At 36.3% G+C, this 19,521-nt stretch overlaps 1 protein-coding gene across 1 annotated transcript in view; it reads left to right on the forward strand.

The window, feature by feature from the left end:
* The window catches only part of NCKAP5 (NCK associated protein 5), a gene marked incomplete at both ends in the record, with an annotated part of 891,793 nt that overhangs the window by 394,445 nt on the left and 477,827 nt on the right, over positions 1 to 19,521 (forward strand). The window contains one exon of the mRNA XM_080689066.1: positions 12,544 to 12,677. Coding sequence (XP_080545192.1) covers positions 12,544 to 12,677 — 134 coding nt within the window. The remainder of the gene's footprint in view (positions 1 to 12,543; positions 12,678 to 19,521) is intronic.

A 19,521-nucleotide genomic window follows, 5' to 3' on the forward strand; every position in this document is an offset into this window, starting at 1 on the left:
AGAAAATCTAGTAGGGAGAAAAAAAAGAACAGAGAGACGCACACTGCTAAGAAATAGAATTACAAATGCTTTGTAAAGAGGCACTGCACTTCTTCTAAGGAATAGAATTTTTGACTTAATGAGCAAAAGTGATTAGTCAGTTAAGGGACTTGGATATGAAGTTGGGACTTGTCTGTGGGAGAAGGTGGTGGTGGGGAAAGGAAATTACAAGGAAAATCATATCTATGGAGGTTTTTTCTTTTTTGGCAGTACTCAGAATGGAACCCAGGGGCATTCTACCTCCAAGGTATACTCCAGCCCTATTTTTTATTCTTTATTTTTTGAAATCAGGTCTCACTGAATTGCAGAGGGCCTCACTAAGTAGCTGAAGCTGTCTGCGAACCGTGATCCTCCTGACTCAGCCTCCCGAATGCTGGGATTACCAGCGTGCACCACCATGTCCAGCTCTATGAAGCTTTTTAACTTCAATATTTTACTTTATTTTAGTGGATTGTAATTATATGTGAGTGAAATTCATAGTTATACATTCATATATGCACATAACATTATTTGCTCCGTTTATAGAACTTTTAAACTAAATAATAGAGTATTATCACATTATCCTCAGCATTGGCATTAAGACTAGAAGTTTTATTGAGAGAGACTTTGCAAATGTAAAGCCAGCTGCCAAGTAGAGAAAGAGGAATGGGAGATCAGAGGCTTCTGGGAAATTCAATGTGTATTTATTGCATGCTTCTGGGATGCTCAGCAATCTGCTAATATTCTTTTAGAGTTTTTTACTAAGCACAAAGCCCGATACCTGTTTTAAGAAAAGTATGTGTTTTGAGGAGGTGGAGGAAAATAAATATATAGAAATGCTTAGCAAAGGATAGGACAACCAGCTTAAAAAAGTGTTATTGGTGTATTGTGATCATACATCTTAATGGAGTACAAGATAGCAGAGGCATACATGCACATGTCACCCAATTAGCCCTTAACCAATTCATACCTATAACTTTCAAATTGAAGCCAGGCATGATGGCACATGCTTGTAATCCCAGTATATGGATGGCTGAGACAGGAGGATCCTGGTTTGTGCCCAGCCTCAGCTAATTAGTGAGGTCCTCTGCAACTTAGTGAGACCCTGTTTCAAAAATAAGGAATAAGCCGGGCGTGGTGGTGCACGCTTGTAATCCCCGCGCTTGGGAGGCAGAGACAGGAGGATTGCGCAGGTTCGAAGCCAGGCGTGTGCGCTGGCTTAAGAGACCCTGTTTCCAAATAAAAATACAAAATAGGTGTCTGGGAGTGGAGCCTGGAGGTAGAAGGGCTTCCAGGAACCCCAGTACCACCACCAATAATAATAATAATAATAATAAGGAATAAAAAGTTGGGCTAGGGTGTAGCTTGGAGGCACAATGCCTCTGGGTTCAATCTATAATACCACATACACAAAAAGAAAATAATAAATAAGAAGCTAAGTTGATTCATAAGAGTGCCACTGAATAGAGTAAGGCAAACATTAAGTGAGCAGTGAAGTAAGAGACATCATGGTTGATTTGGGTATGGTGGCACAGATATGTAATCCCAGTACTTGGGAGGCTGAGACAGGAGGATTGCAGACTTGAGGTCAGCCTCAGTACCTTCCTGAGGACCTCAGCAACTTAGAGAAACCCTGTTTTAAAATAAGAGATAAAATAGGTCTGTGGGTATAGCTCAAATGTAGAGTGTCCCTGGATTGAGTCCCCACAATAACAACAGCAACAACAACAAAGACATAAGGGTTAAGAAAGCAGAGCATTAGCTACCCTTTAGAGTAAACATACCTGAAATTCAATAGTATGGAAGAAAAAATAAAATAAGATCTTAGAGTCTTCTGTATAAGTAATAGAGAAATACAGTGTTTCCCATTTGAAATGATCAGAACTAGATTAGCGGGAGAATCCATTCATTCTTTGTTAGTCATTGTGAGGTACAGACAGAAAAGAGGCAGAATGGGGGTGGCAGGGTCATGAATAAATACAGGGCCACTCTAAAGCTCAGAGAGGTTTCAGAGTGGATAACGAGAGTCAAAATTGCTAAAAATAAATGGAAATGGCACTCTTTCCTCCTACTGAATATACTGTCTCCAGAGCAAGAAAAGAATCCGTAAGAAGAGTCCAACCATGTATGAAGGCATTTAATGAAATTGACTCTGAGAATACCCAAGAGGATAGAATAATTAATAGCTACTGTTAATTGTAATCAATTAACATGACAACAGAGAAAGATCTGTGACCAAGGGAGAAGAATGAGTCATTGACTTCTTATAAAAGGACCCATTGGTCAAGTAAATTAAACTGCTTTCTAAGTCAAGTAGAGAATTGAGCTTTTGACCAAATAAACTCAAGAAAAAGACCAGCATAAGGGAAAGCACATGTCAGAATCAGGCAGCTGAATGTTGTTACCATTTCACCACCACCATTATTACTCAATGTCTTGCTTTCCTGGTCAGCCCCTGTGATCATCAGATATTCAAAGACTTGGGGAAAGAATGGTTTTCTGAGAAGCTTGTTGAAGTCAGAAAGCTAGTGAGCCAGAAAATGTTGTGGAATAGTCTTTTCTACCTCAGGGAACCATCCCTAACGAATGGCAGTAATAAAAGACGTAGTCCCCTCTTGTCCTCCTTCAACATCTTTCATGTCTGGAGCCCACACCAAGGGAGAATTACCTTCCTCGGATGTTATTTAGATTACATCTTTTTCCTTAAAATCTACAGAGATCTCTAATCATTTGGAAACCAAATTTAAATTGATGCTTCTGGAGTCTACTTCATCTCCTCCCTTTCCAGTTATGGAAAATGCAATATCAGCATTTTGACATTGTCTTGCTCACTTTATACTTGCCAAGACAATTCATACCTTTAGCCTGTTAAACCTACAGCCTCAGCTGGGTGCAGTGGCACATGCCTGAAATCCAGTACTTGGGAGGCAGAGACAGGAAGATTGAAGGTTCAAGGACAGCTTCAGCAACTTAGCAAGACCTGTCTCAAAATAAAAAAAATAAAGGGATGGAGTGTAGCTTGAAAGTATAATCTTAGATTCAATCCCCAGTACCAAAACAAACAAAACAAACTACAGCCTTGCATACCTATCTAAAACAGTGATGTCAATAACTATCACTATCAAATTAAAATTACACTTTGTCTAAACCCTCAACACAACAAATGCATACACACACCATCTTAGGGAGTTCACATTTCATCTTTTTATATCCTTAATAGTATTAGTAATCAGACAGATAGACAGACTTCCTTCCTCTCTTTTTTGGACTGAATGAACGTTGGAGGGAAATTCTACCTCAAGCTACACCTCCAGCCTTCCTTTAATTTTTACTTTGAAACAGGGTCTCATTAAGTTGCTGAGGCTGTCCTCAAGCCTGAGATCCTGGTGTCTTACCTTCCCTAGTACTGGGGTTATAGCATGCGCCACCACACCCACCTAGTGATCAGACTTTTCTCGATGTAGTTATGGCGAGTAGGATGTGAGAATTGGGAGGAATCTAAACATTGTAGAAGTTGGTCCAGTCTTCCCAAGGTTGCAAGGCACTCCAGTGGGAGGACCAGAATGACAACCTAGGTTGTTAGTCTACATACCTTTTTCATGCAGGATTATGATGGTGGAAGGAAGATATTTATGTTGTTGGAAAACATGAAATGTAAGTCTACATATAAATTACTTTTCTACTTCCTCAGCTGTGTGATGACATCAAATCCCAAACTGCATTACTTCATATCATAGATGGAATATTACAATTTTATTTTTCATTTCTAGCTCTAATTGATAAATAATAAAGATCACTGATGATACTAAAAATAATTTAATTTTCTGCTTATAGAATCCCAGTATCTGTAATTTTTCCTACCGTGCTTTTACAATGCATACCATTCTTGACATGGCAAAATTTAACTTGCTTTTATTTACAGCCTACCTTTGAATCTATTATTCTTATACTAGTCACATCTGTATCCCTTGGCTTAGTAATAAGCTCCAAATTAATATTTGGCTAAAAAAATGTAGTCTTCATTTATGGCACTTTTCTGGTAGTGCTCCCATCTACCAGCAAGGACGTTTTGGAGTTCCGTCCACATGCCCATCTGTCTTCTTTACCCTTGGAATGTTCTCCCCCTTCCTCCACCCCCTTGTCTTCCTCTTTGTCTCCTTTACCCTTTTCTCTCTCCTCTCAGCTTTCTTCTAAACCAAGCTCTGCATCTTTTTTTAGTTAGAATAAAAGCTTTGTCTTTCCCAGGCGATGTTATCAGCACTGTGGCTATATACTGGGCCCTTTCTGTCCTAGCATCTCAAAATCTGATTCTGATTCTTCTGTTACAGCCAACAGTACAGGCTTTAAAAAATCAATTCTTAAGTTCCTTATCTGGTTCTCTGCTTCTAGGATGAATGAATCTTTCATAACTAATGGGGATATTGAATTCAGAGGGCTTTATGGAAAATATGTTGAAATTTGTGTAAAAAGCAAAAATGAAGCTGCAATTAAATGTAATAACCACAGCTTAATTTAGATACATTATTTTTACATTGGTTTGGTAGAAACTGGTTAATGCAGAGTTTTTAAATTAAAAACTAGTTCTTTTGAAAACATCAGTTTAACTTTAGATTTTCTACTGATGTGTTTGGCTTATGAACTTCTAAAGAAAAGTCAGTTGTCATTTTTGACTCTCTGGTAGCAAAAGAATTAAAAATAAGAGAATCCTGGGTCTTTTAGACTATTTCAGTATACTTTAGATGCTGACTGGTGTATATATGGAAATACCTGTGACTTTGTAGATACTAATTAATAAGCAAGTCTAAGCAGATCAAAAGTTCTGAATTGATGATTTGGTATTAATGTCCCACTTTGTATTTGTATCATCAAATCAAATGTACTCATCTTTCCTACTTTAATTTTAAATCCCATTTCATAATACACAGCTTGTTTGCCAGATCCCACATCTTTTGAATGAGTTCATATACATTTCCATCAGTACCCAGAAATGCCACTTACTTCCTTTGGTCCTCTTTAATGCCCCTATCCTACTTCTCATTAAGTTCAAGACCCACTTATTATCCAAGAGTGTTAATGTTTCTCCCATTATGTTTTAATTATATATAGTATTATTCATAAAGAGTATTATAATTAGAGTTTTGTAACTTCAATATTTGTTGGAAATTTTTTTTGAAAAGAAACAATGTGAGCCGAGTGTGGTGGCCCACACCTTTCATCCCGGTACTTAGGAGACTGAGACAGGAGGATGACAGTTTTGAGGCCAGCCTCAAAAATTCAAGGAGATATTCATTCACCTAGCATGACCTTGTTTTAAAGCAAACAAGAAAGAGATGGGGGTATACCTCAGAGGTAGAATCCCCGGTAAAAATAAAAAGAAGGAACATAGTGTGCCACTGTATGTGACGCCACATATTTTCCAAACATCATGTCATCACAAAACAGCTGGAGACAGGTGCCTCCTAGTCCTCTCTGAGGGGCATTTTCAGTGTGTTCAGCAGGGAGTGGTGCCTCCCTGTTAACACTTGACTCATGGCAGTGTCTAATGTTACTCTAATTTCCACACTAAACAAAGAAAAAATTCCTAAGTTTGTTGAGTTTTCTTTAGCTTACCAGTATTATTACCCATTGATGTTCTGAGAACCATCAAATAGAATATAATCACCAAAGGATAGAGGTATTATTGACTTTCTGTAGTTGGAAATCAAGTATGCATATTTTAATTTTCTTCTGAAGGGTTGGCACACCATACATCAAGCCATGTGTTTAAAATTATCCTAGATAATGAAGTTAAATTGCCTTTTAGGAAAGGCTGAATACAGGGTTAAATGTGCCATTTGTACATTAAAGCCAAATTTAAAGTACATTTCCTTCAGTATTCATGTATTAGCTGCTTAAAATACATTTGGAAATTTTTAAAAGAAATATTATTATAATATTTGTCTAACATGCAGTGTTCATTAGAGGCTAAAATTCCTACAAAATATATCAAAAGCACATAAACTACATTAGACAATATAAGCTGTATTCTTTCAGTTACCACGTTTCATTTTATATTGGACTTTCATGAGTTTACAGTGCTTTACCACATATTGCTTTGGTCATTCCTCACAGTGTTGCTACAAAATTGGCTTGTTAAAATCAACTATTTTCAATACAGCAAGTAAATGGCCTTAAATTAGTGGAGTTTTTAGTTATATGGTTTGTCCAAAACCACTTTCTTAATAAATGGTACAAACTGGAAGCAGATAGCATTCACTAGTCTCTAGTTAAATGTTTTCATGTCTGGCTTGGTGGCATATGGCTGTAAACTCAGTACGTTGTGGGAGACTGAGACAAGAGGATCACGGGTTTGAGGTCAGCCTAGGCAATTTAGGGAAACTCTGTTTCAAAATAAAATAGGGTTACAGGTGTAACCCAGTACTAATAAATACATAAATATTTTCTCATTTTGTGACTTAGCCCTTTATTTCAGTTTATCATGTAATAGTCAGAGTGAAATTTGCAAAATCTTAATCGGTTCGTATTGCTCATGTGAATAAGTCCTGGTAACAAGTTACCATTTTATTCAGGACACAGTCCCAAACCCTTCATGGGATGGTCATTGCCCTGCAGGTTAGCCTCCTCCTTTCCACTGTATCACCTGCTGCACCTGTCCCCTTGCTCACCAGACTCCAGCTGCACTGGGTTCCCCTCTTGCCATGTGTGATGAAGGGCCTGGCCTGCTGATCTCCTCTCTGTTCGCATAACACCTTGTCATCACAAAGGTCAAAGTGTCAGGGTTACTTCCTCAGAGACACCTTTCCCTAACACACCACACAAAGCTCGTTCCTCCTCCTGCCCTCTCCAGCAAACCCTGAATCGCTCTGCAGTTGACCCTGACACGTTTATTTGTGTGGTAGATAGTTTGGCAGCTGTCCTCACCACTGGTCTCTAAGTCTAGTGAAGTCAACCAGCTCATTTAGCTCATTACAACCTCTGGAACTGATGTAGTGTTGGGCAAACCGCAGCTGCGCGGCGGACATCGGTGCCCTGGGTGAATGAATGGATCCAAGTTAGTGTTTACATAGCTCCTTTCTTCAGATAGTTTTCTATTTAGTCAGGGAGCAGTTGGAATTTATGTACCTCTTTCCCTTTTCTGGGAATATTCGTATAGATATGACCTTTGCCACTTGAATAATTTAAGCAGTTCTTAGAATATTATCTACGAGAAGAGTTCAAAAATTAAGTTAAAAATGTTAAAGTTTCATAAGTAAACTGGAATCTCCTTCCTTTCAGTTTAATGAGAGAGGAGCCTAATTAAATATGACTCAGTGTAGGCTCTTTATCAATGCTAAGATGTATAGACAAGCTCATTTATAGATAGAAGACTTGGACTTAAGATGTCTTTTGTTTTTATATTTGATTTTTTTTGTCTAGGACTCAACTTTTTGCTCGTCCTTGGATAAGGAAAGTGCTTTGGAATTCTACTCTTGATTCTGATTTTTTTTCTACACCATGATGTATAGTCTGTCCTGCTATAACTTGACATATATATTTCTAAAAATCACTGCTTTCTGCAAAACAACGGAGTAGAAGCCATAGGGCTCATGGGAGAACGAGACTCAGAATGTAATACTAAAAGCTTTGTCAGTGACACCTTAAAAAAGGAGCCTAAAAATTTTTTTAAAAGAACCTAATACAAATGGTAGCTAAGTTTTCCATGTGTTACATAGCTAAGAAATACATACATACTACAATAATTTTCAATACTTTGAAGAAGACTTGCATTTGGCTTATGGGTGTGGGTGTCAATAGGGATGCAGCTAATGAGTTACTGTGAAGTGGTAGTGAAAAAGGCTGCCTGAACTTGAAAGGAAACTTGTAACACAGATGTGAATGAGTGTGGCTCCAAATACACATGATGGGCTATCTGAAATGTGTGCTTTGTGTATTTCTCTGTAGCCTGGTTCAGCTGGGTACAACTCTCTGTAGTCACCTAATTTTTCTCGTAAATGAAGTTAGACATAAGCAAATGTGATTTTTTGTGTCATGCTCCAAGTGTCCCCTGATTTATCAATTGCATTGGAACAAATTTGCACTCTGAATATAAGTGTTTCAGCAGAACTGACTGCAAAAGTAAAGAAAAAAGGGGTGAATGGGAGTCAAAAAAGTTGTAGTTTCATAGTTGTCATCTTTTTTTTTTTTTTTCGGTACTGAGGATTTAACTCAGGGTCATGGGCATTCTACTTCTAAGCTACACCCCCAGCTCTACTTTTTATTCTTTATTTTGAAACAGTGTCTCACTAACTTGCAGAGGACCTCACTAAGTAGCCGAGGCTGGCCATGAATCCAGAGCCTCCTGTTTCAGCCTCCCATGTAGTAGAATTACAAATATGCACCATCATTCCAGCTCATAGCTGCCATTTCTAACAGTGGGACATGGCAAACTTCATTTTTTTTAGAAAAATACTTTTATTGTTCACTGTAATTATTACAGCATAATGAGATTCATAGTGGTAGGAACATTGTATACACAGAGCAGTTGGTATATTTCTTCCTGGATCATACCATGTTCCATTCCCCTCCCTGTTCATGTTATTGAGATTAGAATTGATCATTTTGCATATATACATAGGATAGCTTGAACTATAATCTTCACCAAATATTTTCTCTCCCCACCTCTCTTTCTTAATCCTTTCCTATTATTTTGCTGGAATTTCTCCTAATTTTATCTAAAGTCTTTTTTGTTTCCCAATTTCTCTCCAGGTTTCACATAGGAGATAAAATATCCACTTTTTGCTTTCTGAGATTGGCTAATCTCACTTAGCATAATATTATCTAGTTACACCCATTTTCCTACAAATGACATAATTTTGTTTTTTATGACTGAGTAAAATTTTACTTAGCATTAAAAAACCAAATAACTCAATCAAAAACTGGGCTCTTGACCTAATAGACACTTATCTAAAAGAGAAATACAAGCAGGACATCATGGTATATGCCTATAGTCATAGGTCTTGGGTGGATGAGACTGGAGGATTATAAGTTTGAAGCCAGCCTAAACAACTTAGACCCTCAGCAACTTAGACTGTGTTTCAAAATAAAAAATAGGGCTGGGGGTGAGGCTCAGAGGTAGAATTCCCCTAGGTTGAATCCTCAGTACTGCACACACAAAAATGTAATATAAAACATATATATGATTTATATTTATAAATATTAATTCTCAATACCACACACAAAATTCTATAAATATATAAAACTTCAACATCATTAGCATTCTGGGACATGTGAATCAAATATTCTGAGGTCCCCTCTAATTCCATTCTTAGAATGGCAACCACCAATAATATATTGGCTGTTTTTCACCATTTCTGGAATCAAAACAACATCTTCCAAATTCTTTAATAAAGGTCCCCTTTGCATGATCCTTATAGTCTAGTAAGTCAATACAGGGAGAAATGGTGATTGTGTATAATAAACAAATAAAGGGTTAGGTTTTAAACAATAATAAATGCTGGCGAGGATGTGGGGAAATAAAAACCCTTATATATTTTACACCTTTTACACTGTTGGTGGATTGCAAATTAGTCCTACTATTATGGAGATAATTGTAGAGATTACTCAGAAGACTAGGACTGGAACTACCATATGACCCTTGATATCTTTTCAAAGACGTTGAAGTCAGAAGAGCATAGTGATGCATGCGTATACATGTTTATAGCAGCACAATTTACACTAGCCAAATTATAGAACCAATTTAGGTGTTGGTCAGTAGATGAAAGGGTACTGAAACTGTAGTATGTCTTTCCCTTTATCCCTCTCTTGATCTTTAAATGAATGTGATAACTAAGATTACTGGCTGTTCTGAGGAATAGATACAGTATTGAAGGGGGAAATATTTTGTAATTCCCTCACTTCTTTTCCTTCTTCCTGCTGTAAAACTCCACAGCAAACCAATGGGAGAAAACAAAATTACTTTGGGAACAAATCATTTTATCCATAGGCTATAATTGATTTTTTTTAAATCCAGGTTAAACACTGATACTATGTCTTTCTACTTTTTATTGATACTATGACTTCCTACTTTCTAGTTTGGTAATAAACCTCTGTGTCTGGAAAAATAGGTGCAGATCATTGCAAAACTATGATGGATTAATTGAAATATACACAATTTGAAGAGAATATATTTTAGTAAATAACTTTTGCTTCCATACTCTGAATTCTCTAGAAATTATTGTGTTATAGGAGAGTGTGTGTAATTTTTCTTTTCCATATTTGAAAAGGCATAAACAATGATTATTAATGTGGAGAGGTTCTTAATTAGATATTAGGGACTCATTGCATATGGCAATTAGTGAATCTGTACAACATAATTTACTTTTGAAGAAAAGATGTTGTTTATTCTGCAAAACTTTATATTTTTTGTAGGTATCGGGTGATTTACTTTTTGGTACTGGGAATGGAACCCAGAGACATTCTGCCTCTGAGCTTTGCCACACCCCTATTTTTATTTTTATTTTTTTAATTTCGAAAATGGTATAAGTTGTGAAAGGTCTCAATAAGTTGCTGAGGATTACCTTGAACCTATAATCCTTCTGTCTCAGCCTCCCAAGTATTGGGATTACAAGCATGTGGCACCATGCCTTGCTTAACATGTGCTTTTGAACTAGTCAACATTGGCCATTTTTTACTATTTCTGGAATCAAATACTATCTTCTAAATTCTGTAATAAAGATTCCCTGTGCATATTTCTTCTACTCCAGTGAGTCAATACAAAGATTAATGTTGACTGTATACAATAACCAAGTGAAGAGTTAGGTTTTAATTGTGAATGTATATATGTATTTTATAAAATTCACCATTCTAAACATTTGTACAGAGGTGAATTTAATTAGCACTTTTCCCCCATAATCACCCTTTCCATTCCATTCCAAAGAATAAAGATTTGATTTTGATTATTTTCTGATGTCAATAAAAGTAACTTAAGGGGGATGATGACACTTAAAAATATATTAAGATATAGAAAAAGGACAGCTCCACAGCCAATAGGTAAAAATGTTTAGACTATTGTATATTAGATCATATACTAAAAAAAAGTAAATTTGTGCATCAGAACTACTGGAATCTCCTACAAATCTTTATCCAGTTGAAGAATTATGCTAATTGTACAGGATCATAATAAAAATAGCAATACTAGTAAGAGCAATAATAAACAATAAGAATCTCAGAGGTGGTAAATGTAGTGTGTCTAGTAATTGGAGCTCAGGGAAGGGAGAGAAGGATGAAGAGTTCTGAAGGCTGGGGCTGCGAGCTGAGTCTGGGAGCCTGGGCTTTGTAAGCAAAAGCACAGGCAATGTGAAGGGTACAGAGGTGAGGTAATGTGTGAGTATTTTCAGAGTCTCATGATTAATTTCCAGATTAATTTTTTACTTTATTTTGATTATTTTACTGGTGCACTGTAGTCATACATCTTAATGGAGTTCAAGATGGTAGAGCATACACACACACACACACACACACACACACACACACACTCATTTGGATAACGTGTTCCCCAGAAGTTAGAGCTACAAAAAATTCATCTTTGTTACCACTTCCTGTAGGTGTGCTCCACTCAATAGATCATATTTAACCCTGAGTAATCCATGTGATAGAGTCATACTGTTTGATTCATTTTAGCATACAGGTCTCTGCTTCTCTTCTTTACCCTTAGGGACTTATGTCCCTCATGATAAAGCACTGCATCCTTGGTTTTATCATAGAATTATATATCTTGTATGAAAAGGGCTTCATTTATTAACACCAATAAGCATACCAGCATGGTGTGCAATGCAAAAGGCAATAAGAACAAAACACAAGATAAAGATGACATAGTAGAGTCAGCATTAACAGGAGAATCTAAGCTATATGCAGAACCATCTATTTTGGGTCTTTCAGTCCCTCTTTCAATTTCTAATGCTCATTTGTGAGATGAGGTAGCTTTCTAGGATTATAATACATTGGGTGATTTTGCCACTTTTTATGTTTTAAAACCTAAATGGACAAAATTATAACTAATTTTAAGCATTATTCTTATTAGTTCTATAATCTAATTAACTTGAAGTTCATGGTCCTTTTATAGAAACAGCAATATTCCCTTTAAAGCATATGTCAGTCATTGAGGAGCTGAAATAATTTTGTAGATAATAATGCTCATATAAATTACTCTCTGAATTACTATGCTTTTGATAGCAGTCATCATTCTTTGTATAAAGCCACCTGGTATAGTAGAAGTTATTCAAATATATGAGTTAAGTCAGCCAGGACTCAAAATCTGTTACCTTTTGCAATCAGACATGTTTCTGTAATATTGGACATGTTACTTCGATGTCCTTGATCCCTGGTTCTTTGAGATTAATGGTGTAATCTACGTTACGGGGTTATTACCAGGATGAAGTTAATACATATAAAGCTCAAGTTAGTACTTAAGAACCAACAGATAGTACCAGTTATTTTTTTTTCCTCTCAAGCACCATATTGAAAGCCATCCCCTTGTGTCTTCCACAGCATGAGAAGCTGATACATGAATTGGAGGAGGAGAGACACTTGCGTCTTCAAAGTGAGAAGCGGTTACGGGAGGTGACCCTGGAATCAGAGCGCAACAGAGCTCAGATGCGGGGTCTGCAGAGGCAGTTCTCCAGGTAACATTCTCTACTGAGCACCATGCTTCCTGAGGGCTGTCCCTCCCTGCATGCCTTTCAATTTCTAAAGCTTTTGTTGCTGATTTTCCAACAGTTTAGGCTTTCTATTCTGATAAAGGCTTCCAATTACATCTGGACCAACTTTCTGAAACTGCATTTGTACCTGAAATAGTCTGAGCTTTATTAAAACTGGCCATATTTTTTTTCTTCTGGTAGCTTACCAAAGGGTCTTTCAGTATGCTTGTGTTAGCTTTGAGATCTCACAGGCATGTCCTGTATACTGCCAGCCGGGAGAATAAGATTTCACTGGTCATCACAATCCTATTGTAGGATAATGTGCATCTAATTATTTAGTAAATACTTATTTATGAGTAGTAGAAGAAAGAGGCTATAAGTGGGTTAATGACTTTTAAAATTCTATAACTAGAATTTGAAAGGATTCTGAAAAAGTAACTTTTTTTCCATTTAATTGCAACACAGTTGAAATCTTTCAACTCTGATTATAGTTACTATGGGGCCAGGTGACAGTTCAACCTATTATGTTAAAATTTATTCAGTTTCATGGAGGAAAACTATATAAACTTGTGCATTTATAGTCCTGGGACCAGATATGGGCTCCCTATAAGGGAAAATCTGTTTTCATTTCTCACCTCCACCCATTTATAAAACTAAGATAATAATTTGTTTTACTTTTCCATCATGAGCTTATTCTGGGAAGCATCATATTTGGGAAATTGCCTAAAATATTTGTCAGCAAACTGTAAGAGTTTTGTCTTTAACTTATCGGTGGGATTTGGAAGACTGTATGATCATTGATGGGCAATATGGACTCCTCATTAGCAAGCTTTTATAATGATAGCTACATTTTTTATGTGTTTCAGGAAGAGACTAAAGTTTGGCTTTCAGATTATTTACCCCAGTATAGCTAATACAACAAATGCTTATGGCTTTGGTTTATGGGTTTCTTGGAGGAAAAACACAGGAAAATTGGATGATACCCGTGTATTCAGGATTATAATCTAACTCCCTGTTTAACTGTTTAAGCCCACAATCATATGTAGGTGCTGTAGAAATGCACCAATTAATACTTTACCAAATCTGTACCCCATCCCTCACAGGCCATTACTATACAACCTTTTCTCCAAATTTTTCTCCCATCTGATGGGAACTCTATGTATTCCAGTTGGAAATAAAATTATACCCCATATCAACACTGAAAGAATAATCTTATAATATTTTCCATTTTAATGATCTAGGAAAGGAGGAATCATGTCTTGTTCTTTGCACTCTCTAATTGAGATGTCTCTATATTTAAGCTATTGATTTCCGTGATTTGGGACACATGACACACTAAATTATTTTCTTATGATGCTGGATCATCTGTAAATCAAATGAAAGTCCTATACAGACCTGAGTTATAGATGAGCCAAAATAACATTTTATGCTGAAAGAGAAGATAATTATGTACAATAAATAGTGCTTGGTTCTACGTGCTCCTTTTGTGAGAATATTTTTCCAAGAATAATCAGTTTTCTTATGTAAAGCTTCATTGAAACTACACAGTTCAAGTCTAATTATAGCCAGACAACTAATGTAAATCAATAAAAGTTGGATGAAAAGCATATATAATAGATAAGATAATTACACAATAATTTGATAAGATCTACTGAGCCATTTTATAGTTTGGATTTTGGTTTGGAAGTTATTTCTAGTAATTCTTAATTAAGCCACCCTATAAAGTTTTTGTAAAATTCTCAGTATTATACAATATATCTATATTTAATCACCTTTAGTCATGATCACTATTCAAATGTTCATATAATTAATATAATCCAAACTATATTGAATTAAATTTTATGGTCATTATTTTGTCCTTTATACCCAGGGTTGACTAATTCATTTTGTATGGGATAGTATTTGCAATGTGAAATTACTTTGTTCATGAGTTGAGGTTATTTAAAAAAATTGTTCGTATTCTACTTTCTCAAAGAATGTGGTATGATTTACAATAAAAGTTAGATTTACAATAAGTCTGAAAAAATTAAAAAAAGAAAATAAAGGCTACACAAAGGAAATGTGACAAATAATCATAGTCATGTAGCCCAATAAGTTTTCTTAGAATTGGCAGATAATAGGTTTAAGAGGGGAAAAAAAAAAACAAAACAAATCAAGAACTAGGGAAGACTTATCTCATAGTCAAAGGCAACTACTTCTTGAAGAGAGGGGCATTATCTCAGATAATAAGTTCACAATAGACTGCGTCACATTGGCTCCTCTGTAGGTGAGAGAGAAGGATACAGTAGACCATAGTTCAAGATGCTGCAAGTCAGGAATACATCTTACAAGTGCTACTACTTCTTCTAGGTACCTTATACTAGAAAATCTAAGCAGTTTCTGATGTTTGTAATAAGTGATAGAAGAATAATGGGTTCATGTCTAAGGTATCACGTGAAATAGGAACTATTCCAGTGCTGGAAGCTCCCAAGTCAACCACTATACTGTAAATTCATGGCAACATCTACAAATATACATATGCTATATTTACATTGATACTTGTACTTTTCAGTACTATTTAAATGAACCTGGGGCACAGAGGCATAAGATGCTGAAGCTTGCACTGGACAGTATGAAGTGTTTCTGGGTATATTTGATGACACTGGAAATATGAGCCTTTAAATAGTACTTAAGAGCTTCTGAGTCTCTGCTTCAGCTATGATATACATCACTAGAGAAGGAAGTGAATGATGAAATTAGGTGCCAGGCAAGAGTATGTGGGAGATGGAGTTCAGGGGTCAGGATAAGTGACAAGAAGTTCAGTGCTCCGTGTTATGAGATTACAGCTGTGTGCCGGGCCTGATGGCTTAAAGGTACCAGGCAGACCAAAGCACTCATGATTATCTGTATTCATGAGTAATGGGATCACTCAGGTGCTAAAAGTCGATTAAAATGTTTGAGTGAGTAGGTCTTTTTTATGTCATCACCAAACCCTCTGCCACTATCTCTTCCTCCCTCTTGGCCTCTGATTAGTGTATAATGATCAGAAATGGCTGAAGTTTTGGGCAATTAAAAAAAGAAGATGAAGAATATGCAGCCAAAGGTTATGCAATCAGCTCTAAATGCATAAATCAGAAATTACCTGCATTGAGGATTATTCAGACAGGCATAACACAGTTGTTCAGATCACTTATGTTCTCTAAGTGTAAATTCAGAAAAGGAGAAAAAATGAGATAATTTCAAATAGAAGCTTCCCCACTGTTGGTAGAGCTCTTTAACAAGGGAGGACCTGGATGCAGGTTGTGGCAATGTCAGGGCTGAATCTTGCCTGTTATTAGTTGGTGATATAAATCAACATGCTTCCCAGAAGTCATGATTATTTATCCTGCCATCTGGTGGTATCCATGGCTGGGAATATTTTATGAGAGATTAGCTTTGCAGCTGTATCTCCTTCCAAAATTGCCCACTCCTGTAATGGCTTCTTGGAATTATGATTGTCCAGCCAGCTAGTCTTAGTTGGTATAGCACTGAATTCCCTCCTGGGTAAAAATAACTAAGGGTTAATTTCCAGCCTTATTATTTAACTTTGAGTGCATGAAGTGTCAGTGCATCAGCTATATTCATCTGGAGGAGCAATTTTAGCAACATTATCTCCAAACTGGGTGGGATATGCCAAGTTGCTGTAATAGCTATTTTTTTTTCAAAAACTGTACTTTTATTGATGCATTATAATTATACATCATACTGAGGTTCAAAGTGATACAAACATACCAGAACATTTGGTATGTTTCTTTCTGTATTTCACCTTACTACCTTCTTCCCCATATGTATTATTAAGATTGGTAGTGATACCTTTATATATGGATACAACATTATTTGAAATGTTTCCTTCATCAGGTCTCCTTTTTCTTCTTTCTATTCCCCCCCCCAATCTCCTCCCACTATCCTACTCATTTTCCCTTTATTTGTCTGAGGTCCATTTTGTTTCTTATTTTCTCCTCAGCTTCTGCATAGGAGAGAAAACATATGACCCTTAATTTTGTAGACTGACTTATTTTACTTAGGATGATATTCTCTAGTTACCCACATTTTTTCTGCAAATGACATAGTTTTGTTCTTATTTATGGTGGAGTAAAATTTCATGTGTGTGTATGTATGTGTGTATATATATATATATATATATATATATATATATATATATATATATTGTCTTGTAGATTCATCTGCTAAAGGATAATACCTGGCTTAGTTCCATAAATTGGCTGTTGTTACTTGTGCTGATATGAATGTGAATTTGCAAGCTTTACTATAGTAAAAAAGTAAATTATTTTGGAAATATAATGAGTCACATGGAGGTTCTCTTCCTAGACTTTGGAGGAACCTTCATACTGATGCCCATAGTGGTTACAAACTCACATGTAATGCAGAAGAGTTTGTTTCCCCCCTTTGTCCCCAGAAGTTATTATTGTTTGTATTCTTTTTTTTATTGGTGCACTGTATTCATACATCATAATGGGATACAAACTTTTGTAGACATACATGCACACATCGCCCAGTCAGCCCCCACCCGATCCCCACCCCATTCTCTCCCCATCCCTCCCTCCCATGCTTGGCTTAGTGGTTGACATCTAGTATTATATCAATTTATCCAAAATTAAAAATGATAATCTCACATAACAGTTTCATTTGTCTGACACCAAGCTTTTGATGACTTAAAGATAACATTTCAATATTTCTTTTTGCTTTCTTTCTTACCAGAGAATATTTTTTTTCTATTTTTTTAGGTGAAACTATCATATATATTTATTTTTCAGAAAAAAACTCTATCCTAATATGGAATATGGACTCTAGATACCCAAAACGATCTTGAAATAGAACAAAGCTAGAAGATATATATTTTCTGATTTCAAACCATATAAAGCTACAATAATTGAAACAGTATAGTACTATTCTAAAGGCAGATATATAAACCATTGGAGTTAAATACAAGCCTAGAGCTAAATTCTTTCCTATATTGTCAAGTTATTTTGACAAGGTTTCCACGAACATTTGGTGGTAGAAATAATAATATTTTAACTAAATATTGTTGAAACATAATAATTACATGGAAAAGAATAAAGTTGGACCCTTACCTAATCCCATATACAAATATTAACTCAAAATAGATAAAAGACCTAAATATAAATATTAAGACTATAAACTTTTAGGAGAAAATCTGGATCATAAAACCTCACAACACTGAAATTGGCAGTGATTTCTTGGATATTATTTCAATAGCACAGGCAACAGAGGAGTATACAAACTCCCTAAAAAATAAAAAAAATATTGTATATCCAAAGACAATGTAAACAGAGTTAACAATTACTAATAGAATGGGATAAAATATTTCCAATTGCTATATCTGAAGGTATATTAATATTCCAACTAGGAATCCTAAAAATTAACAACAATAAAGGCAAACAATACCATTTAGAGATAGGTAAAAGACTAACATAAATAATGAATCTCCACAGATAACCAATCTTAGTTGACTGTTGGATGGAAACTCTTGTTTCTCTGGTTCTGGTGTGTGTTACCTATTTCTTCTTTGTAGTTAATCTCTTTGAGTATTTTCTCTAGTGCTGGTTTTGAAGACAAAAATTTCTTCAGTTTCTGTTTGTCATGGAAGCTTCTTATTTCTCCATCTAATTTGATAGAAAGTTTTGCTGGGTAGGAAATTTTTGGCTGGAAGTTGTTTTCTTTCAGAGTTTGGAATATGTTACTCCAAGCCCTTCTGGCTCTCATGACTTGGTTTGGGAAGTCTGGAGTGATTCTAATTGGCTTGCCTCTGAATGTCACTTGGCCCTTTGTTTTTGTTGCCTTTAAGATTCTCTGCTTGGCTTCCACATTGGTCATTTTGACAATTATGTGGCGTGAGGATCCTCTTCTTCCATCCTGTCTAAAGGGAGTTCTATAAGTTTCCTGGACCTGTGTATCAACCTCTTGCTCTATGTTTGGAAAATTTTCTGCTATTACTTCCTTGAAGAGATTGTTGATCCCTTTGGTTTCACTTTCTTTTCCCTCCTCTATTCCAATTATTCTTAGGTTAGCTCTCTTAAAATGGGCCCATATTTCTTTAATATTAGATTCCTGCTGTCGGATATTTTTTCCTAGATTAGAAACTATGCGTTCATTTTTGGAATGATCATCTTCTAAGAGCGAGATTCTGTTCTCCATGTGGTCTAAACGGTTGTTTGTACTTTGAATTGAGGCCTTTACTTCATTAATTGCATCCTTTATCTCTTTTTGGCTCTCTCTGAGTTCTTTTCGAAGCACCTCTATTATTTCTACAGTTATTTTCCTGATTTGATCTTCTAGAAATCTCTGATTTTCTGTTTTATCGGGTTCTGATGTTGTGGGGTTGTGGGCATTCATAGCTCCAGTATTATTCCTCTTTCCCATGATTTCGGATGTTTGTGCCTTCTCTGGGTTCTTCCCTTGGGTCACTATGACTTCACCTAAGGTGTTCTGGATCTCGAGTCTGTAGTATCTCAGACCCCACTACTCCTTTACTGGGTTGTATCACAGAGTATCCGACCCAGATAGTGGATAGAGGCTGCTTTAGACTGTGGGGGGTGCCAGGTTGCACGTTCTCCTTTGGTGTGATATCTCTGCCACCGCCCCTACCCCACTGGGACAAGTACCAGGGAGTACAGTACTGGGATGTCTCCTCTGTGGCCCGCAATTTGACTCACTGTTCTTGAGTACGCAGATGTAGCTGTACTGGATTCGGTGAATTCTCTGCTGCTGCCGCCTGTGGCAATATGGTGCCGCTGCTACGCCCTCGGCCGTGAGGCTGGCGTATTTCTTC

This window comes from Muscardinus avellanarius (assembly GCF_963383645.1).
Source record: "Muscardinus avellanarius genome assembly, chromosome: 2".
Taxonomy (NCBI): Eukaryota; Metazoa; Chordata; class Mammalia; order Rodentia; family Gliridae; genus Muscardinus; species Muscardinus avellanarius.